Raw genomic sequence first — 20,147 nt, forward strand, 5'->3', positions numbered from 1 at the left:
TAAAACAACAAATGCGGTCAAACAGTCAAACGTGTGCAAACATCAAACGTTACATCTATCCTTTCCAACATGTCCGCCGCAACGTTCGAGACGTCCGGATTGTTTTAGACGGTTACATACGCCAACATCGCCATGCCTTTCCTACAGTAACTAAAATCTGTAACACACTCCTTAGGAAAGGCAATAAATAAATTTATTCATAAGCTGTCGTATGCAAGTACTATCACACAGTTCCAAACCGTAACACAACTAGATAAAAATAAGCCAGAGTTAACTTCAGTCGATCCGCGTTTCGTTTCAGGAAGCGGATGTTAATTTTTTGAAGTTTGAAGCAACCCTGAGCCGAATGTGGTGCCGTGAACCCACAGCCGTTGTAGGAGCACCGTCGTTTCATGGCACAATACGAAGCCATCAAAATCGCTTTCCGAAAGATGTCCACTCACACATGGTTGTCGATCTCTGCAAAGAGATGGACGCTGCCGGCATCCTGCAGCCGGATGCGCAAATCCGCTACGTTTGTAGCTGGGAATTGCCGCAAAAATTTACGATGAGAACCGCTTTGAGAAGGGCTGGAGATGATGCAGAATTGATTGTTTGCGTGCGATAAGTTGATTGATGTAGGCCACTTGCTGACAATATCAGACCAAGCGTACTCTGTTATTTTTGATTAATATCGAGAAGCGAGGGATCTTTTTATTTTGCTGTATGGTGAGCGTTCAAAGGAAGCCATCGGAGGCCACAATATGTATTTGCATGGATCAACGCTTTTGTGCGCGGCATTCCAAGATACCTTTCTTATCCGTAGCCCGTGCGAAAACCGTAGCATTCTTTGCGTGCACGGTTGTTTTCTGTAAATGGATTTTGTCCTGACTTCATTTTTATAAGAAGAAGATGGAGAAACTTCGCTGGTAATACAAAGTTACCTTTAGACCGCCACCTAGCCGATCCTCGAATAAATTGTTGACTACAGTAAACGAAGGGGCTAGTACACGTGGTTTCTTCTGTCCGAGTACAGTTTGTAAGCAGTAAGAGTACAACTATTCCGGGAGAACAGATCCCATGTAATTTAAGATTTTCAGTTAGTAAATATCCTTAGTGCATTCCTGTAAAGCTGCTGATGAAGCGATAATATTAATAACATATATCCACACTCGAGCGCGAGGGAAAGCAGTAAGAGATGACAACCACTATTTGTTTATCCATCGGAAAAACTCCTAACGAAAAAAAGCCGGGTCAATGCGAAAACGCTGTTGAAATGCCAGAACTAGAAGCATAACATCGCCAAAAAGCAAAACCGGCCAACGCCACTGTTTGATTCACCACTACCAGAAATGCGAAAGAGTACAAAAAATTCCTAAAATTAAATAACACAAACATAACGCCCCCCAAGATAGAAGAAGGCGAGTGCCGGCAGGAAAGTTCTCCGTTACGTCGGTTACGTTAGGAAATTTCGAGCGCCACTGCCTACCAGTGGTGCACGCACGGCGACCGCAGAGTCTGCCTTTTCCAACCGATCGTTACAGTAAGTTAGTTATAACGTTTACAAGCCTCAGTAGTCGATATTCAATAAACAGTACAGTAAGTACTCATGTTCAGATTTTCAGTACAAGCACTTACATTCTGGAAAATTGGTTTCGTTTCACAGCGCTTTGTGGTAGCTTCTCTTTTTGTTCATTGTGAAAATTTGTTAATAGTCGCGAATTCATCATGGAGACGAAGGAGACCGTGTCGACAACTGGCAGCCGTTCTTTCAAGCCTGGCGATGTTGTCATGTGCTGTGAACCCTTGGTGTGGGTATTGGACAGCAACACCTACAAAACACGCTGTGCTCACTGTCTGCATGCGAGCCAGGAACTACGCACTTGCTCAGGATGCAAACTCCACCGCTACTGCAGTGTTGAGTGCCAGGTAGGAGGTGGAGGTTATTTTCAGTGTCTGACTGACTGTCAGCTCCGCTCAGTGTCACTGGCAGCTTCTGCGCTTATCCAGATATCGAGACGTCATCCATACAGTATGCGACCAATCGGGTTGAAATTCATCCAGAATATTATAGCATGGGCTGTTTCATATAGTCAACAGATTGGAAACTGGAACATAAACTGGAATGCGCTCTGCTGAAGAATGCGACTGGTGCTAAATGGGAAACAGCGCCCGGGTCGACGAACAGCACTGCGCAGCAAGTCCTTAAAATACCTCGTGAACTTGTTGCGAAGCTGGCAAACAAAATCAAGGTGAATTAAAGTACTTTATGCTATTATCAAATATAAACGATTACGATAGATGTTTCAAGCCGGAGGTAGCCCCTGTCACTGCCCGATTTTTGTTCACCTAAATTAATTTTTTTCTCAGCTGAACCTGACGATCGATGTTCCCGGATTAGGCCGGAAATCCGTCAAGGAACTGTGGGAGATGCTACCCTCTCACCCCAAATTAGGGCAAGAAAACACCACGCGACAGATGTAAGTACATTCTGTGGCATTCAGAACGCTTGATTTTGACCGGGCGAGAAATTACTACAGTAGAAAAATCTGAATTCGTACAGAGCAGCCATTGAGGATCCACCACTGGGCATTACCTTGCCTGAGATGGTGGAATATTACGTCAATATCCAGCACAACGCCATGCCCATCATGGATGCGGCGAAGGGTAAGGGGCATATTGGGATGGCGGTGTATCCCCCGGCTTCCCCTCGTCTGATGACGCCGGTCTGCTGGGACAAGAATGTGGTGCTGAACTTCCGCGGACGACGGTTGGTTATCCATGCTGTGGAGGAAATTCCCAACTACACCGGACTGAAAGACGTCAGTGAATGGCTGTTACAGGTTTTTGATTGACTTGCATCCGATAATGATTATCAGTAAAAAGTCTCAAGTGCAGGAGCATCCATATAATTAGTATTTTTATATTTTCCTTGCAGCTGCGGTTCGACTATATACGGGAGCCGTATCATCAGACACGAGCTGAGCGTCGCGCTGTATTCGAGAAGTTTTACGGATATCCATGCACATGCCGGAAATGCACCCGACAATATGTACGTAATTGTTGTGATGGTCCAATAAGTTCAGATTATGCGGAATGAGGACTACTTTCTACTTCACTTCAATAGAATGCAATGTGTACTGCTTACTAATTACGACTTACGGGTGGCTCGAGCTCATACGGTCGTACCACAGTGCAGTAGAGCAGTTTTCAATCTCAAAACCCGGTTTCGTAGCCGGCATACAAAACGTACGCCATACACTGTACGACTAAAGCTCCACTTCAAACGAATCACGTTATCTTTTAGCTATCAATGACCCTTCCAGATTGAAAAGCCCCCCCACAGAATAAAGCTTCCATTCCGTGTCATGCCGTACCGTTATTGAACTTATGGTGACCCTCCCCGAAATACGAATCCGAAGTTAACAAAAATGGTGGCACTGACTGCTGTAGGCCACGTTTAATAAAGCGCAGAATACATACTGCGTCCCAATTTAAGTTAATTACCGTTAAGTGAACTTCTTGTACTGTTTCACTTAACGGAAAACAATGACAGTGGTGAGACGGACGCCCGTCGTCAGTTCCCCGTTTCGGCAAGAGAACCATCGAAAACGTTATTCTTATCCATTTTTGCGTGCGTAATCAATAATAACCATCCCGAAACAGCGGTTCCCATCCAGATCGCATATGAAAAAAGCAGCAACGCGAAAAATTTAGTACGGACGGAACTTTAGGCACTTTAAAGTTAAAGCACTTACGTGGCTAAAATCTTCAGTGCGTTGAGCGGTAATATGGGACCGAGTTACCAACTGGTCGCCATAGTCAAATGTATGCAGCAACTATCGCTTCCCACTTCAGAATTGCGGCAAGCGGTTGTTTATTTCAGGAGGCTGATATAAATCCGTTGAAATGTATCACCGCTGGCTGCGCGAATCGCATTCCAAGCGATAACCGTGCTCTGCAACCCTGTACCGACTGCGGTGCACTGAACTATGAGCGGTTAATGGCGTACGTTCAGTTCATGGTGCAGCACGAGGTTACAAAGGCGCGCTGTCCTGAAGAATATCTCCCGGCGGTGCTTCTCGAACTCTGCAAAGAACTGGACGCGGCCGGCATTCTCCATCCGGATGCGCATATCCGCTACATCTGTGGTTGGGAATGGCCCAGGAAACTGTACAACGAGAACCGCTTCGAAGACGGCTGGAAGATGATGCAGGAAATGATTGTGTTCGTGCGGTACGTGAATTTCCAAAACTATATAAATCACCTGTAAACAAGATGAAAAAAATACAATACAAATGCGAGTCCATTCAACGGAAAATCTATCCATTTCACAGGAACATCTATCCAAAATACGAACATTTTCGCGCTGTTGTGCTGGTGATTGCCGGAGTATCGACTGCAACAGCTTTAAAGAAGCGAGTCATGGAACAGATTGGCCAACTGTCAGCAGCGGAAACGAAGGACCTGAAAACGTTGTCCGACCAAGCGTTTTCAGTTATTCTTGATTACTGCAGCGAAGCCAACGAAATATTCACCTTGTTGTTTGGTGATGGTTCGAGAGAGGCCATCAAAGGCATCACTATCGTCGCGCTAACCAATGTTATGGCTCGTGACATCGAGAAAGCCTTTTCTGAACGCAAATAACGTGAAAAGTGTGTACGGTGTATCTGAAGTAGGTTACTGTACCGGCTGCATTTTGGTGGTTTTTGCGAGTGTACTTCTATATAATAATTTGTGAATGAACCGAGTCGTTTTCCATGTACCGGAGACCATGTCATTATTAGAGAGTTGTTTTGAGATTGAAAATTCAGAGTGCGAAGCGCAGCGCGTGACTGAAGAAGTCCTTCCGCACTTCCCAATTTAAGTTTTAAGATCGATCCGGTTAATCCTTTTGCACATTTGTTATTGATGCAAATTTTGCGGTAACTTGAAAAACTATCCTAGTTGACACGATAGCATTGAACATCCACCCATCCGTTCCTGCCGGCTACCCGTGCTCGCGACGGGGACAAAAGGGAACGAAATGGAACAAAATGTCGCAAATGCGTGATACCTACAAAATTCGTTACTTACGAGTCAGGAGTGAAGGGATTACAGTACAGAGCTAGGCTGTCAGTCAGAATTTAAATAACACACATCAGTTGAAATCATGAGTAGTTTAACTCTGCAAATACAACTCAAATTAACGAGTAGTTATAGAGTTGTAGAATCATTTCCCTTTCACGGAAACCCCTAGCAGTAGTGCGCGCACGGCGACCGCACGTACCACCAAGCCTGCACAGTACGTACGCACGTCCTGGTATCCTGTACATACTGTAGGTCGTGGTGGGCGTGACAGTGACGTTGCTGCTTTTGCTAGATGACACGTTTCAGATTCACTGCATTTCGTGCTAGATTTGGTTCTTGCACTATTTCGTTGCATTTCGTGTAAGATTGGTCTCGAACGATTCAGAATTTTTCTATTGTGTAATATTGTATAAAAGCCCGGGAGTTCATGATGGAGAGTCTGCAGACGAAGGAGACTGTGCAGACCGTTGGCAGCCGTTCTTTCAAAGCTGGCGATGTTGTACTGTGCTGCGAGCCGTTGGTGTGGGCACTGGAAAGGAGCGCTTACAAAACCCGCTGTGTCTTCTGTCTGCAAAGAAGCCAGGATCTGCGCAGCTGCTCAGGATGCAAGCTGCATCGGTACTGCAGCAAAGTTTGTCAGGTATGACATTGAGGTAGTTTTCTGCCTTGCTTACAAGCTACTTCTGTGACTGACAGTCGTTCACTCAGTACCGAGTCACAAAAAGCTTGCTGGCTTGGTACATTCTTGCGCAGATATTCATTCAACGCCTTGAGCAGCTTCCGGTTTTTTGTTAGACCGCTGACTGGAAAATGGAGCACAAGCTGGAATGCGCTCTGTTGAAGACCGCGACGGGTGGTAGCATGGAAGCGACGGGCGGACCATCGGGCAGCTCTATGCAGTACTTCCTCAAGACACCGCGAGAACTCATCGTCAAGCTGGCCAATAAACTCAAAGTAAGATTGTTTTTCTGTTTTTCGATTTCCGTCTCGTGAGTTCATCGTTGGAAACACGCAGCAAAAAGCGGTATGGTTGTACTCGTATATCAAGATTTCTGTTGAGCTGATGTTTGGTTTTCTTCTCAGTTGAATCCGATGTCTGATATCCCGGGAATAGGCCGAAAATCCGCCCGGGAACTGTGGCACATGCTACCGTCTCATCCCAGATTGGGTTTGGTGGAGACCACGATGGAAATGTAAGATATCAGTGCCGCTGCGTTCATAACGATTAACGATTGGTTGGAACATGCAGTGTTGCGATTTCAACAGAGCGGCTAATCCCAACCGACCGATGGATATTGCCCTAACCGACGTCGTGGAATACTACTCCAATGTCGACCACAACGCTGTGCCCATCCTGGATACGGTGAACGATCCGGCGCCCATTGGGATAGCAGTGTATCCTCTGGCGTCCCCTCGCCTCATGACGCCGGTCTGTTGGGATAAGAATGTGTTGTGCAGCTTCCGTGGACGACGTTTGATTATTCACGCGATGGAGGATATTCCCAACTATACCGGACTGAAAGATGTCAGTTAGTGTCACAAACCAAGGAGCTTAATGAAACAGCTTTTTTGCAGTGCTGATGGTTTAGCTGTGGCTAGAAAATTAATTTTCTTTCTTTGCAGTTGCGATACAATAACATGCCAGAACCATACCATCTCACACGAGCTGAGCGGCGCGTTTTGTTCGAGAATCTGCACGGATACCCCTGCAACTGCCGGAAATGCACACCAGAATATGTAGGTCATCAATCTAACGACCCAATATGTACCATTTTAATACAGGCATTCATCATTCATAATTGAAAAAACCGGTTTTGTATTATGTTAAACGCATTAAGTCCTACCGTTGCTACTAATGAGTAATATTTCCTCCGTGTATTAGTTTTCTATCCAGTGGTGTTTTAGAGTTTTGTCTGTTTCAGGAGGCTGATATAAATCCGTTGAAATGTATTACCGTGGGCTGCGCGAATCGCATTCCGAGCGATATTCGTGCTCTTCAACCGTGTATCGAATGCGGTGCGTTGAACAAGGAGCGGCTGAAGGAGTACCGTCATTTCATGGCGCAGTACGAGGCCATTAAGGCACGCTTTCCCGAGGGATTCTGCTCGGCTATGCATCTGCTGGTCGATTTGTGCAAGAAATTGGACGCTGTTGGTATTGTGCAGCCCGGGGCGCATCTTCGCTACATGTGCGGCTGGGAATTACCGCAGATACTGTATAAAGAGAATCGCTTTGAGGAGGGCTGGAAGATGACGCAGGAGTTGATTGTGTTCATGCGGTATGTTTTGGGGAAAAGCATAGCTGCTATTCTAGAAGATCAATAAAGTAAATTAAATAAAATGTTTATGTCTGGAGAATTAGTTCTTCTAATGGGTTTTGTTTACGTCTTGCAGGGACGTTTATCCAAAATACGATTATTTTCGCGCGATGCGGCTGTCATTGGCTGGAGTATCTTCTGCTGCCTGTCTAAAGCAACTCGTGGAGGAGCAGATTGGTCGGCTGTCAGCAAAGAACAGACAAAAACTGAAGTCCATGTCCGACCAAGCGTGTGCTGTCATTTCTGATTACTGCCGCGAAGCCAGCGACATTTTGCGTCGGTTGTATGGTGAGAACTCGAAGGAGACTATCAAGGACAACAGTATGATCGCACTGGCCCATGCTATCGTGCGCGACATCGAGAAAGCCTTTCGGGACCGCAAATAGTGTGAAAAGCGTATCATAATTGTATTCTTCCGTTCGGAACCTGTGCGGGCGTTCTTATAAGTCTTCTTTGTACACACATGGTACCTATGATAAAAGTAGTTTTGAAAATTACTGTTGTTACTGTAGAGTTGTTTTGCAGTAAAGTATGGGTGGAAAACTAAATAGTTTCGTTGACAAAAAGGTTTACTCTTTTCTCCAGTACAAATAGCCCGAAAATTTATCAAGAAGAATACGTGTCGGCACTCTGCAGTACCATATCTTTCTGAGAACAGTTAAGCAACAACCTTACAATACCACTACGATTGCTATTAAATCAGACGCTACCTTCCATATGGGAACGGTTAGCGAAACGGAAACACAGAATTTAAGGTAAGCACAAAAAGAGGCTGCCGGACGGGCGGAAGAAACTGTTGCACTCATAGTGCTGTTTTTTTAAGTAATGTACTTAATTCCGGCAAAACGGTTTAAGTTTCAGTCGGAATTCTACAGCACAAAAACTGCAGTTGCTACTGAATACTGATCTGCAGAAGCGAGTGCGAAATGGGAAATGGAGCCCTACCGGAACCGGTGAACAGCGGAAAGGCAGCGCAAATGGTGCTTACATCATACATGTGTGCTGTTAAGGTCTTGACTCTTGATTATTGTTAATTTGTGAGGAAGCGAAATGTCGGAGCTGCGGTATGTGGTCAGCAGTCAAAATTAATGTCTTTGGACTAGCATTAAGTACTGACAATGAATATTATAGCGCTTCTGTCATGTGTAAGCAAATAATAAATAGCCGACCTGCAATTTCTCCCAAGTTGTCAAACGGAAGAAGATCAACATAAGTTTTCATCCCATCCCACATTCCGCTGCCGTCTGGCACGGAAAGGCGTCGATGGTCTGGTACTGTACATGGGAAAGACCTGCGAAACAAAACTGGTCTTGAAACATACCGCTTGCCATTTTTATTGCATTTGAAAATGGTAAGCCTGTGGAAATCTGCATGCTTGCAGTGGTCGGAAAGAATTCGTTTATCAGTTATATACGAGATATCTCGTCGTACTGTGTACGTATCTGCTCACGGGCACAGTGGAAGAAAATTTTGGTGCTATATCCGGTTGCGCAACTGAATTAGAGAGGAGAGAGCCGCCTCAGAGAGGAGACACGAGAAAGAGAGCATACAGAGCTTGGCTAACGCGATTACTGATCTGTCAGAAGCGATAGCGATGGCGACGGATATGCGGCGCTCACTCAGTCCATGAGCCGTTGACCGCTGGCAAGTCAGCGTATTAGACTGTGCGGTGAACTGTACTTCACTGTCGCACTTTAACTTATTTTAACCGTAATATTAATTTTTTAATTTCCATTGTATGATTTGTATCAGATTTTCGTTGCACTGGAATTTTGTTGCTTAACGTGCTCTGATTAATTTTAACGTGTATTCTTGTTCCATTGATCTTTATACTGTATTATAAAAACCCATTCATGATGGAAGAAAAGGAGACTGTGCGTTCTTTCGCGGCTGGCGATGTTGTCATGCGCTGCGATCCGTTAGTGTGGATACTGGACAGTAGCGCCTACAAAACACGCTGCGCCTATTGTCTGAGGAAGTGTCCGGAACTACTCACCTGTTCCAGATGCAAACTGCACCGTTACTGCAGCGCCGCTTGCCAGGTATGACGATACAGTTTGTTTTCGAGTAGCACTGGCACATTTCATATGAGATTGGATTTGTTGTGTAGTCGGCTGACTGGAAGCTGGAGCATAAACTGGAATGTACCCTGCTGCAGACTGCGAATTGCGGCAACATTGGAGCAGGCGAAACAGCGGGCGCACGTTCGGACAGCAGCAGTCTGGACGTGCCTCAAGAGTTTATCGCAAAATTAGCCAACAAAATCAAGGTAGAAGCAATGTGAGAACTTGTTGGTTTTGACTAATGTTATTTCTGGAGACAAGAAGAGTGGAAAAATGCGACTGTCATCATCACGATTCTGAACTACTTGCATCTCCCCTCTTGCATAGTTGAACGCGATGATGGACATTCCCGGAATGGGTCGGATTTCTGCCAAAGATCTGCTCTCCATGCTGCCAGCCAATCCCGCGCAGTCGGAAATCGAGCAAACCATATCACCAGCGTAAGTACAAGTACATTGTTTTACCTGCATTTGTGAGCCACACATTCTGAGTAGTTTGTGCCGTTAACAGGACGTTATTGGCTTGGGAGTCGGAGAATCCCATGTTGATCGATGTACCAGCAGCGGACGTTCTGACCTACTACGGAATTCTCCGCTATCACGCCCGCTCCATTTTCGACTCGCTTCATGGCCCCAGCGTACGGATCGGCTTAGCCGTATATCCCCAGGCGCCACGACAGATGACGCCGGTGTGCTGGGACATCAATGTGGAGCTCATTTACTATGGGCGGCGGCTGGTCATACATGCCGTGGAAGACATTCCACAGTATACGGGACTTCCGGATGTGAGTTGCATTCTGTTTCATACAAGACTTATAATCAGCCCTGCGTCGTGATCGGCCTGCTACCGTTGCAAAATCGATCCAATTCCAGTATAACTGATTGCGGAATACTCAGTACCGTTACCGCCTATACGTGATAATTTGTCACCCGCCATTTCGTTGACGAACATTAGTCGACTGTCCTTCGTCGAACAGACACGATGTCGAGCCGTCACGACGTCGAACTAGTGTGTAGCTTAACCATCTCAGTTTTCTTAGTTTTATCAGGATTCTTACGTTTATTAGATTCCCAGGTTATCGTTTGGTTTTTTTAGCCGGCGCGCTCGTGGCGGTCGACATTGTGTCGGCCGACGAAATGTCGATGAACCATAATAATTTACGATGTTGTTTTATTTTATGCCATCCCCTTTCAGCTGCGATACTGTGTCATCCAGCAGCCATTCGACATGACACGAGCGGAGCGTCGAGCTAAATTTGAGAAGCGTCAGGGTTGTCCGTGTACATGTCGCCGTTGCACGCCAGAATATGTATGTAACGCTGCTCAGTACTTCCATTGTTAATTTTTTAAAAACAAAGTGCAGGTATTCCGATTGCATGGCTTCTCATATAGGATGCGGAAATTAATCCGTTACGCTGCGCAACGAAGGGCTGCACGAACCGAATTCCCAGTGACAGCCGTGCACTGCAAGCCTGTTCGGAGTGTGGCGCCATCAACGGTGCCCGGTTGACGCAGTTCCATCAGTTCATGAAGCAGCACGAGACCATTATCACGCGCCACCCCGAGGAGCGCCACCCGTCCATGCTTCTGCAGCTCTGTAAAGAGATGGACGCCACCGGCATCCTCCAGCCGGATGCGCACATCCGCTTCGTCTGCGGTCGGGCATTGCCGCAGAAATATTGCAACGATGGCCGCTTGGAAGAGGGCTTAACAATGATCAACGAACTGATCGGCTGCGTGCGGTAAATTTCCTTGCCTTAAAAACTTGTACTTCGACATGCCCATCATTTCGTACAGCTGTACTGTGTGGATCAAACATATCTAACATGCGGCCAAATTAACAGCTGTTATACAATTGTTGTCGGGCTACTAATTTAGTGACGTGAATACACTGAACAGGCAGACTGCAATGCCGAACATTTTGCAGTATAATTTGCATTGTGAACAGAAACTGTATATACAGTAGTAGTTTTTATTATTTTAGTCTTTCAAATTATAGTCGTGTTGTTATATTATTGTCTATAGAAATGTGTGTGGTTGTTGTTACATAAATACGTTGGTCGGTTCAGCATAATTATGTAGCAACAACCATACACATTTATTTCGACAACTTAATCCACACATTGCAGTTCTACGAAATGATGGGCTAGTGCCGCATGTCGCAGGAAGGTGCACTTCTGTTGCGAAAATAATTACTATTTAACGGTCTGTAGGAAGATATACCCGGAGTATGCAGTGTTTCGTGCTCGCCTACTGATGTCAGCCGGGCTGTCCGTCGTTGATGCGCTCCACAAGCAAGTGCTCAAAAGTGGAATAGACCGGATGTCGCTACGGTTGATCAACAGGCTGGAAGAATCAGCGTCCCAAGTTTTTGCGCTTAATATGGATTACTGTAGCGAAGCCCGAAGTATTTTAGTTAAGTTGTTCGGTAAGCAGTCGAAGGAAGTCCAGGAGGGCGATGCGGATTGTAAACAAGCCGTTATGCAACTGTTTCTAGTCCAGCAGATTCTTCGTGACATGAAATAGTGTTTGTTGATGTTGTTCCCTGTTAAGTTGGACGTAACGCTCTTATTGGGTTGTTTTGCGTAGGCAGATTTTTGATTTTTCAGCTGAGAAATTCTTTTCAGTTATACTGTCTACTCGTAGTGGTCGAAATTATTTACTGTAACAGGCAAGCGCGAGGAGATCACGAGTGTGCTTTATTGACAAATAAAGGGACAATACTGCGTAATAGCAGGGAATGCAAGAACCAAAAGCACTGATGGCTAAGCAAGTGAATGCTAGAAAAAGCTCTTGAGCGTTCGCCAAGGCGTGAAAGAAGCAACTGGCGGCAAGCACGTGCTGTGTGCCATCAGCTGTGTGATGATGCGCAGACTGGACTCAATCCAACGCGAGCGTATGAATGCTGAGTCATACTGCGAGAGAGGGACGAGAGAGCAAGTATGCTCAGTGTGTGCGCCGCGTATATCCGCTTCAGCGGATATGAGTGCAGTGCAGCAGCACACATACGTACAGCGAGAGAGGCGATATGGCAAGCATGAGTGCTAATACGTCCATGGTGGGCCGTATGCACCAGGCGCAGTCGTGTGCCTCTGACATGCCTCTGGGCGGGAATCCGAGCTCCTGCGAAGGATGCTCCGACTCGGTACCGCACCAGTACCGCACAACTCTCCAGTCGGACCCAATGTGGGGTCGCTGGTACGCGTCCTCTGGCAGTGGGAGTCCGGTGTCTGGTCGACCGTCCCTTCTTCACTTCCGAACCCATGAGTGGAAACCACTCACGGCCGAAAAATCCGGAAGCCGCTCGGGCATTTCGTTGGACCGGTAGTGCTTCTGTTGGCTGGCTTCTTGCTTCTGTTGGCAACGGAGAACAATGTGAAAGAAAAGTGTAATAAAAGTTGTATGCAGCGCGAAAGAAAGTATGAAATAAAGTTTAATCACAATTCCAGTGAGCAAAAGGGGTTACAAAAACAGATCTGTTAAAGAGATCGAACTAGAAAAATACAATTCCGTTTGTTAGGAGAAATACTAAAAAAAAAATGCAAAAATCTGTCCGGGGGTCCTATTCCGACTAGGATGACGTCCACGGGGCAGTTGAGTCTCCACGGGGTCTCCTGTCCACTTTCATCCGGTAAGTTGGGTCCGGGGCATCGGTTCCCGGGTTACCCGCCGTAACCGGTTAAATTCGCCGAGGTCGGATAAGCACGGTTAAACACTTACGTCCGACCCGTATCCGTCCGTTCGGGATAGAGAGGCACTGTTGCGGTTGCAAATGCCGGGGCATCCTCTCTGGATGGGGAATAGGACCGAGGTCGGTTTGACCAAGGTCGGCCTACCGGTAAGTCAACCGGCGGCTAGGGGGAATTCGGCTATGTTCCGAATTGCTAAAGTCCAGATCGGAAAAAGCTGTATGTGAGTCATGCGGCCTGTGTGGTCGTCATGTACAGCAGTTCCGTTCAAAAGTGGTCGGTTACAACCGTTCAATCTGCTACCACGAGCCTGGTTTGTAGTAATCCGAGTCGAACTGGCTCGAAGGTCCGGTCGGAATTCATGAGTTTCATCGATGGAAGTGTCCAGTCGACTTCCATCCAATGTGTGCCATTGTTGTCCGACCTACTGTCGAGGTCAGTCATCCTATCCGTCGTGTTGAATAGGTTGCCGATTTCCGACTTGTATTTGGTTGTGGTCGGCTTCGGAAGGTCGGATGAACTGAGTCTTCATCCGTTCGAAGGTCGGATTTTTCCGTTAGGAGGTCGATTCTCGACTTCTAAATGCCTTTGCCGACTTGTTGTCGTATCCTTCCAACTTCTGTGCGGTCACTTCCGACTTCAGCTTGAGGTCGGATATCCATGTCCAAGTTCGGAGGTTGGCTATTTTCCGACTTCCTCAAGTCGGAAAAACTTTGTGTTTTATCCGACGAAAGGCTAAATTCTTCCACTAGGAGGTCGATTTCATACTTCTGGTTGATTTTCCGACTTGTTGTCGCTTACTTCCGACCTCCGTCTGATGGTTGTCGACTTCATTTTAGGAGTTCTGTGCGTTCGGCTACAGTTGGCCGGGTCCTTGGTGTCAGGACATCCTTCGGTCAGTTCGGACTGGCAGAGGGATGTTCGGCAACACAACTCCGTTCCTTCTGTGATTTCTGACGTAAACTCCAGGTCGGATCCGAGCTACTGTTGAGGTCGGTCAATCCGAATAACTTGCTTCCGGGTCGCAGAGTCTTGCGAGGTAGAGGTTCCTTGGCATCTGTTGGCCGATTGACTGGCGTTTCATCATGCACTGCGCTCACTCACAACGCTAAGGGTCTTTGTGGCCCCGGTTGCCGAGCCGAGCTCTTTGGTTTAAACTTCATGCACATGCAAGTCCCTGGGGTCGTCAAATCCGTTTCTTCCATTCTGTTTTGTCGCGAACCTGTGACGCCTAGCCGCTTCTGTTGGGGGTAGACGACTCACGTCCGCGGGAAAATTTTTCTTTGCCGCTGACGAAGACCGACTGGCCGGTACTGTTGCGGGCAGGTGGTCATCGTCATCGGGGTTCGTTAAGGGGGTGCAGATCAAGTATTCTAACTGGGTCTGCCTAGGATGTTCCATTGGAGACATGGGGAAGCAGGTCGCGGCGGAGTCGTTGGTACACCAGTATCCAAATCACCGTCGCTGTTCCTCTTCAGGGAATGGCAGCACGTTCAAAGACGCGCGTAGTCGTGGTCACCGGTGAATCGGCTGGTTTACCCGATGTCGTCCGGGGGAGACTGCGGTTGATCTCCAGGTACAGAGCCTGTAGGTCTGGATTCAAACGGAGAATCCGGTTGAATTATCACGTGACTACTGCCAGCTTCCATCCATTCTCCATAGTCGACTTCTGTCGGTCGGCTACCATACTCAGTCGATCTTTGTGGTCGTCTAAAGGTAGCGAATCGTGGTTTTAACGATCTGCATCGTTGCGGGTCGAACTGTTTGGGTCTCCAAAACCGATCTTTGTGATCGGCTTGCACAACCGACCTTTGTGGTCGACTTGCGCAGCAGTATCCATTATGTCTCCAAGTTATGGGCAAAGTACGAAGTCGACCTTTGTGGTCGGCTCCCGTACTTAGTCAAGTCCGAGTCTTCCTGCACTGTTGGCGGCTCGGCCGAGGGATTTCCGCTGTTTACAATGGTGAAGGCTGCTCGGCTACCCGGTTCCGAAGTTGGCCACGGGTGCTTGGCAAACATGGCGTGGAACGCGCGCAGCGACGTGTTCCGCGCCATGTTAGCGTAATCCTCTCGGTTTCTTCTCCGGAGTCGGTTGGCCGGAGTAATCTCCATGTAACGCGGATTGGGGCTTCTGTTGGCTCCGATGGTCGCAGGACGTGGTTGACGATCTGCTTTGTTAGCAGATGTGGTTACGATCTGTCTTTGCCAAGCTGAGAACTGGGGTCGGTCGCCCAGCTCGTTCCAGGGGATTCTTTGGGGGACGTACCGGTACGGTGAAAGAGCCGAAATACCCGGGTCCAACCACGCGTTTCCGGGTCCGACCAAAGAATCCGGCCGACTTGTGTAGTCGGCTTTCTGGCAAAATCGTCGTTGACGTCCGCCGCGTACATGGTTGGTCATTTTCCAAAAAAAAGAACTAAAGAAAAGTGTCCGTTCCGAAGTCGGTTCTCGACGGCGCTGTTTCTCAGCTAGACTGTTTCTCAGTCGGAAGTTCGGTTCTCGACCGTGCCGTTTCTCGGCAATGCCTCCTTGAAGTTATTCCAATGGGGGATCGAGTTCCAGTGTGGGAACTCGATCTTAACTGAGTGGGACTTCGACAGGTTTGTCGCCGCCGAAGTAATCTTCTTCTTCATCGTCGTCCGGGCCAGGTCGGTTATGTGGCCGTATATTCGGGTCCCTTGGTTTGCAAGTCGCCGGGCCACTCCGTTGAGACATCTCGTCAGTCTCATCCGTTTCTTGGCCTGGGCGCTCCGCTCTACTCTTCCTCGATTCCTTAGCCGCTTGTTTTCGGAGTCGCAACGCATATGGTCGTACGCCAGGTGCTATGTCGTCCGACATCCAGGGTTCGTAGGGCGACGAGTTAAATCCGCTAGGTAGAGTCTTCTTCTCGCGGTACCAGCTGATGAATCGAGTTGCGTCGTCGCTGGGATCTACGTGATCCTCACGAAAGGCATACTTTGTCGCATACCGTTCGTGGGTGTACAGCAAGTCACGCATCCAGACAGCTAGGATAACACTTCTCATCGGTGTGCCGAGTTGGGCTACGAGGGTCTCCACAGCCGCTGGTATCATCTCGTTCTGGTACAAGCCGTATAATGTATAATGGCAGTAATAATTGCCAAGTCGAGCTGCGAAGATAAATCGCAGGAATGCCGTGACTCCGTCCTGGGCCGTGTCGACTTCTCCTTCCGGAAGATACTGGGTTAAATCCAGTGCTGCCCGAGCCGCGGTAATTACAGAAGCTGGATGTGCGTCCGTAATGACGAACTGGGCAACACTCTCCAACTCGTCATGGGAGTATTCCCGAGCTCCTAGTTGGCTCGCACGTGTTCCGTCCGGGCTGTACAATGGTACATTCAGCAAGACCGGGTCGGTCATCGACGGCAACGCATTCGATCTGGTGTACGGGTGTTCAACGTTCGGCGCTGTGTGCGCGTTCATGTTGAAGTCGGACCGCCACTGATGTTGTTCGAACAGCGCCTGATATCCGGATCGGACGAAGAATTGACGAAGGTTTTCTACCATCCGCCAGATTTGTGGTCGGTACCGTTCCTCGTAATTCATGACGTTCATAATGTGGTTCGTCCTTTCGGTAGGGTGTGGCATGACGACCTCGATTCCTTGTTGTCGAGCTCGGTCATAGCGAGGGTCTTCTCGGATCGGCACTTCCACCTGTGGCAGTTGTGCCATCTGGTCGGCTACATCGACGTCCATCTGCTCCTGTTGAGCTGCCAGTTCAGCTTGGACTTCGGCCGGTGGTTCTGCTTGTTGAGCTTCCGGCCGTTGTTCAGGTGGGATGACGTTACGTTTCGACTTATTTGTTAAGTCGACCGTAAGTCCGATCCCTGTTTCTCCAGATCCAGTACGTTTCCCTGGTGGAGCTCTAGTTGGCTCCTTTCCCGCTTCATGGATTACGGCTCGTTGCGCTTCGATTCTGTCTCGAAGATCAACTGGGCCAATCCGGTGTCTAAGATCATGTCCCGCAAGGTTTTTGCTCGGTCGGCGCTGCTGTTGAGCGCGATTTCCAGGGGTTCCGGATTGAGGAATCTGCTGAGAAACAGTTGGACGGGCCTGTGTGACCACTGGCGTTGCCCTGTGTGGGATTGCCATCAACTGTTCCTGAGTTGCCGGTGTGAAGGTAACTGGCTGTTGAGTTCCGTCCGGCATATTCATCATCATCGTTATAGATGCGCCGGTCATCGGTCGGTTCGGATCTCCGACGAAAACATCGCGTATTGTAGGAGTTAATTCTCCGACTGTCGGGAGACCCTGTGTGGGTGTCTGTACCCGAATCTTTATTTCCGGTTCGAAATCGGTCGGTGGTGGATGGACTCGCATTGTGGCGATCTTCCTATCGACCTCCTTTATCTTCTTCTGGTCGTCAAGTTGACGTTGCAGGTCCAACATCTGGCGGTACTCGAACAGCCTATTTGTTAGGACTGGTGGTCGAGTCTCTTCCCATCTCGGGTCGCGAGCTCGTTGTCGCTGAATTGTAGCCAGATTATCCTGTTCGTATGACTCCAGTTGGTTAATCAGGTATTCTCTGCCGGCTAGATACCGGTATGCGCTTAAGTTGCCGGCGACAAAATTTAGGTAGAGTGCCGCCGCCTGAGCTCGGTGCTGCGCTCCAGTGCCGGAGATTCGTTCGTTCGTGAAGGATACGATGCACAACGCGCAGGGCACTCTGTTGTTGTCCCTCGTCGCGTTATCCATGCACTGTTGGCAGTCCACCGTGAAGGCTTCCGTTCGGGGCTCTTCCGTACGAGTCTGTTAAAACAAAAGTCAGCAAACCGTTTCTCGGTTGCATCCTATAATTTACACCCTATAATTACTACGGTCGGGCCAGGTCGGTTCTCGAACTGGTCCAGGACGCCTTTGTGGTCGTCCAATGAGGTAAATCGACTTCTGTTGGTCGATGACGCCTGTGTGGTGTCACTGGGAGGAGGTCGGTTATGCCTCTCTCCCAACGCGTTCTGCGTTTCCTCATTCCCGTGTAGGTGCTTCTGGCGACCCAAGCCGACTTGCTTGGTGCGAGTCGGCCAACTCGGTCGATTGTGCCGAGGTCGGTCGTTCCTTCGGTAAGTGTCCATGTCGGTGATTTGATGGATTTAAGGCGATAAACCGTTGACCGCCTTGGGTTTTATCGGTGTTAGTGGCGAATCGTTGTTGGTAGAGTGCCTTCGATATGACGAATTCTAGTTCGTCGTCCAGGGAGTACTTTTTCCGTCCGGCAATCGTGTCCGGTTTGGCCTTGTATTTGGGATCGACCAGCTGTGGTTCCGTTGATGTCCACTGGAACTCAAACCGCGCTATAAGTTGGTGGAGTATTTCTCCGCGGGTAAGTCCATCAGGGTGCCAGGACATTTCCATGCACGCTTGGATAGCGTGTATCCATCCTTCATATGTTGAAGGAGCCGGGTCTTTCTTAGCCGGTGGGAACTCGTAATACATCCGCTTTCCGCTGGTGTATGTACGTATCAACTTCCCAGCATGGTATCCGAGGTCGCAGTAATGCCTTACGTTGTTCTGACTAAGTTGTCGCCAATCGCCCGTCTCGTCTACCTTCCAGCGTTGGAGGAGTTTGAAGGCGATTCTTGGTGTGGCGAACTTTGGTCCACGTGTAGCTAAGGCCTTCAGAGCGGCGAATGTGTACATCCATCCGGCGTCATATTCCGAGACACTCGGCTTGGGTTTCGAAGCCGATTTAATGCCGGTATACTTCAACCTAACGTTGACCAGTGGGGGAATGTCGTCTGGTAGGACTTCTATCATATCCTCATGGAAGTCCGAGCGAAGTGGCTGGTGGTCGGAGTCGGGAGTCAGTGGTACTCGTTTACCGTACTGACGAGGAACGTATACTCCGCCATCGTCTTCGTTACTCTTGGAGTCGTCGGCCTTGTCGCCGCTATCCTTCTCTTCGGGTTGTTTAGCCGGTATCTCTGGTTCGGCCTGCTGTTGAGGTGCCGAGCTCGACGGTGGTGGAGGTTTACCGTTTCCGTCGTCGTCGTCGTCGTCATCCTTCGGCGATCCATTTCCGGGTGTTCGGAAATCTTCGTCGTCGTCGTCGTCATCGTCTTCGGTTTCTTCCTCGGATGACGAGATCAGCTCGGTTGACTTCGGTTCCTTTTTCTTGGCCGGCTTAGTCGACTTCGTTTTAGTCGACTTCGACTTTCCCTTCTGTTGGGTCGAGTCTTCTGGTTCCGGCGAAATTTCCATAGGCGAGGACGGTGGAAGTGACTGTACGTCCTTCGGTATAAACCGTCCCTTCGCACTCCGAGTTGGTTTGGCTGTGCTTGCTCGTCCCGCCGGAGCCGATGCCGTGCCGACATATGTTGTCGGTTCGTGCGGTGCTCGAGGTCGGGTCAAGGCTTGGACTCGTCTTTGTGACGACTGTCCAGCCGTCCGGGCTATATGCAACAATTGGGCTGCGTCTTCCGACGGTTGTTCGTTGGAATCACTGTATTCTTCAGTCGGTTCGGTGTCCGCCGGAGGTTTGTCCGTGTTGACGTAAGACATCCGGAGGTTAAATTCGCGCCGATGTTGTTCCGGTATGAAGTTTGGCACAGTATACCGAACTGGCACATCGCGTTCCGCATTAGTCGTCTGGAGAGTATGTTTCTCGACCAGGAGCGCGATTCGTTCGCCTATCCTATACGTGATAATTTCGTCGATGTTCCCCTTCTTGTCCATGTACATCACGTTGTATACACGGGCAATTTGGACCAGAGTCGATCCGCGGGGGTTCCGAATGTATCCGATACACCGTGCAATTCTAGTCGGTGTGTCATCCGCGTTCCTTGCTGCTGCACTCTTGAGTGACTTGATGAGATCTGGTTGGATAAGTTCAGCCATCCGTCCCCATTGTCGGTGGACGGCGACTGCTAATCCATAGTCGAGGGTCCAGGCGACGATCTGCATCATGAGTTGATGCGTTAACCACTTTCCGGTTTCGCCTTCGACTTGTATGTTATTCGACAAGTCTTGTACCAGGGATTGGTAGATGTCCCTGCCATTTTCCTTGGCACTCCGA

At 48.6% G+C, this 20,147-nt stretch overlaps 2 protein-coding genes across 2 annotated transcripts; both read left to right on the plus strand.

Annotated features, from left to right (window-relative positions):
- The first annotated feature begins 1,582 nt into the window (after positions 1-1,582).
- Positions 1,583-4,659, plus strand: LOC129598796 (histone-lysine N-methyltransferase SMYD3-like). The gene is made up of 7 exons (XM_055496851.1): positions 1,583-1,908; positions 2,073-2,231; positions 2,350-2,459; positions 2,543-2,801; positions 2,918-3,031; positions 3,866-4,215; positions 4,317-4,659. The coding sequence occupies exons 1-7, from the start codon at positions 1,708-1,710 to the stop codon at positions 4,624-4,626; spliced, it is 1,503 nt and encodes a 500-aa protein (XP_055352826.1). The 5' UTR covers positions 1,583-1,707; the 3' UTR covers positions 4,627-4,659.
- Positions 4,660-5,421: 762 nt separating this feature from the next.
- Positions 5,422-7,752, plus strand: LOC129598807 (uncharacterized). Its single transcript, XM_055496863.1, has 7 exons — positions 5,422-5,689; positions 5,845-6,003; positions 6,133-6,242; positions 6,316-6,574; positions 6,673-6,786; positions 6,972-7,327; positions 7,443-7,752. The coding sequence occupies exons 1-7, from the start codon at positions 5,477-5,479 to the stop codon at positions 7,750-7,752; spliced, it is 1,521 nt and encodes a 506-aa protein (XP_055352838.1). The 5' UTR covers positions 5,422-5,476.
- Positions 7,753-20,147: the final 12,395 nt, after the last annotated feature.

This window comes from Paramacrobiotus metropolitanus, unplaced genomic scaffold, assembly GCF_019649055.1.
Source record: "Paramacrobiotus metropolitanus isolate TYO unplaced genomic scaffold, Prichtersi_v1.0 Parri_scaffold0000129, whole genome shotgun sequence".
Lineage (NCBI taxonomy): Eukaryota > Metazoa > Tardigrada > Eutardigrada > Parachela > Macrobiotidae > Paramacrobiotus > Paramacrobiotus metropolitanus.

What these genes read in the sequence shown, in the direction of transcription:
- LOC129598796 (XM_055496851.1), top strand. Translation starts at nt 1,708, where the DNA reads ATGGAGACGAAGGAGACCGTGTCGACAACTGGCAGCCGTTCTTTCAAG. An exon ending in AGCTGGCAAACAAAATCAAG is followed by an intron (nt 2,232 to 2,349) that starts GTGAATTAAAGT and finishes TTTTTTTCTCAG; the next exon opens with CTGAACCTGACGATCGATGT. An exon ending in GAAAACACCACGCGACAGAT is followed by an intron (nt 2,460 to 2,542) that starts GTAAGTACATTC and finishes GAATTCGTACAG; the next exon opens with AGCAGCCATTGAGGATCCAC.
- LOC129598807 (XM_055496863.1), top strand. Translation starts at nt 5,477, where the DNA reads ATGATGGAGAGTCTGCAGACGAAGGAGACTGTGCAGACCGTTGGCAGC. An exon ending in ACTGCAGCAAAGTTTGTCAG is followed by an intron (nt 5,690 to 5,844) that starts GTATGACATTGA and finishes GTTTTTTGTTAG; the next exon opens with ACCGCTGACTGGAAAATGGA. An exon ending in GAGTTGATTGTGTTCATGCG is followed by an intron (nt 7,328 to 7,442) that starts GTATGTTTTGGG and finishes TACGTCTTGCAG; the next exon opens with GGACGTTTATCCAAAATACG.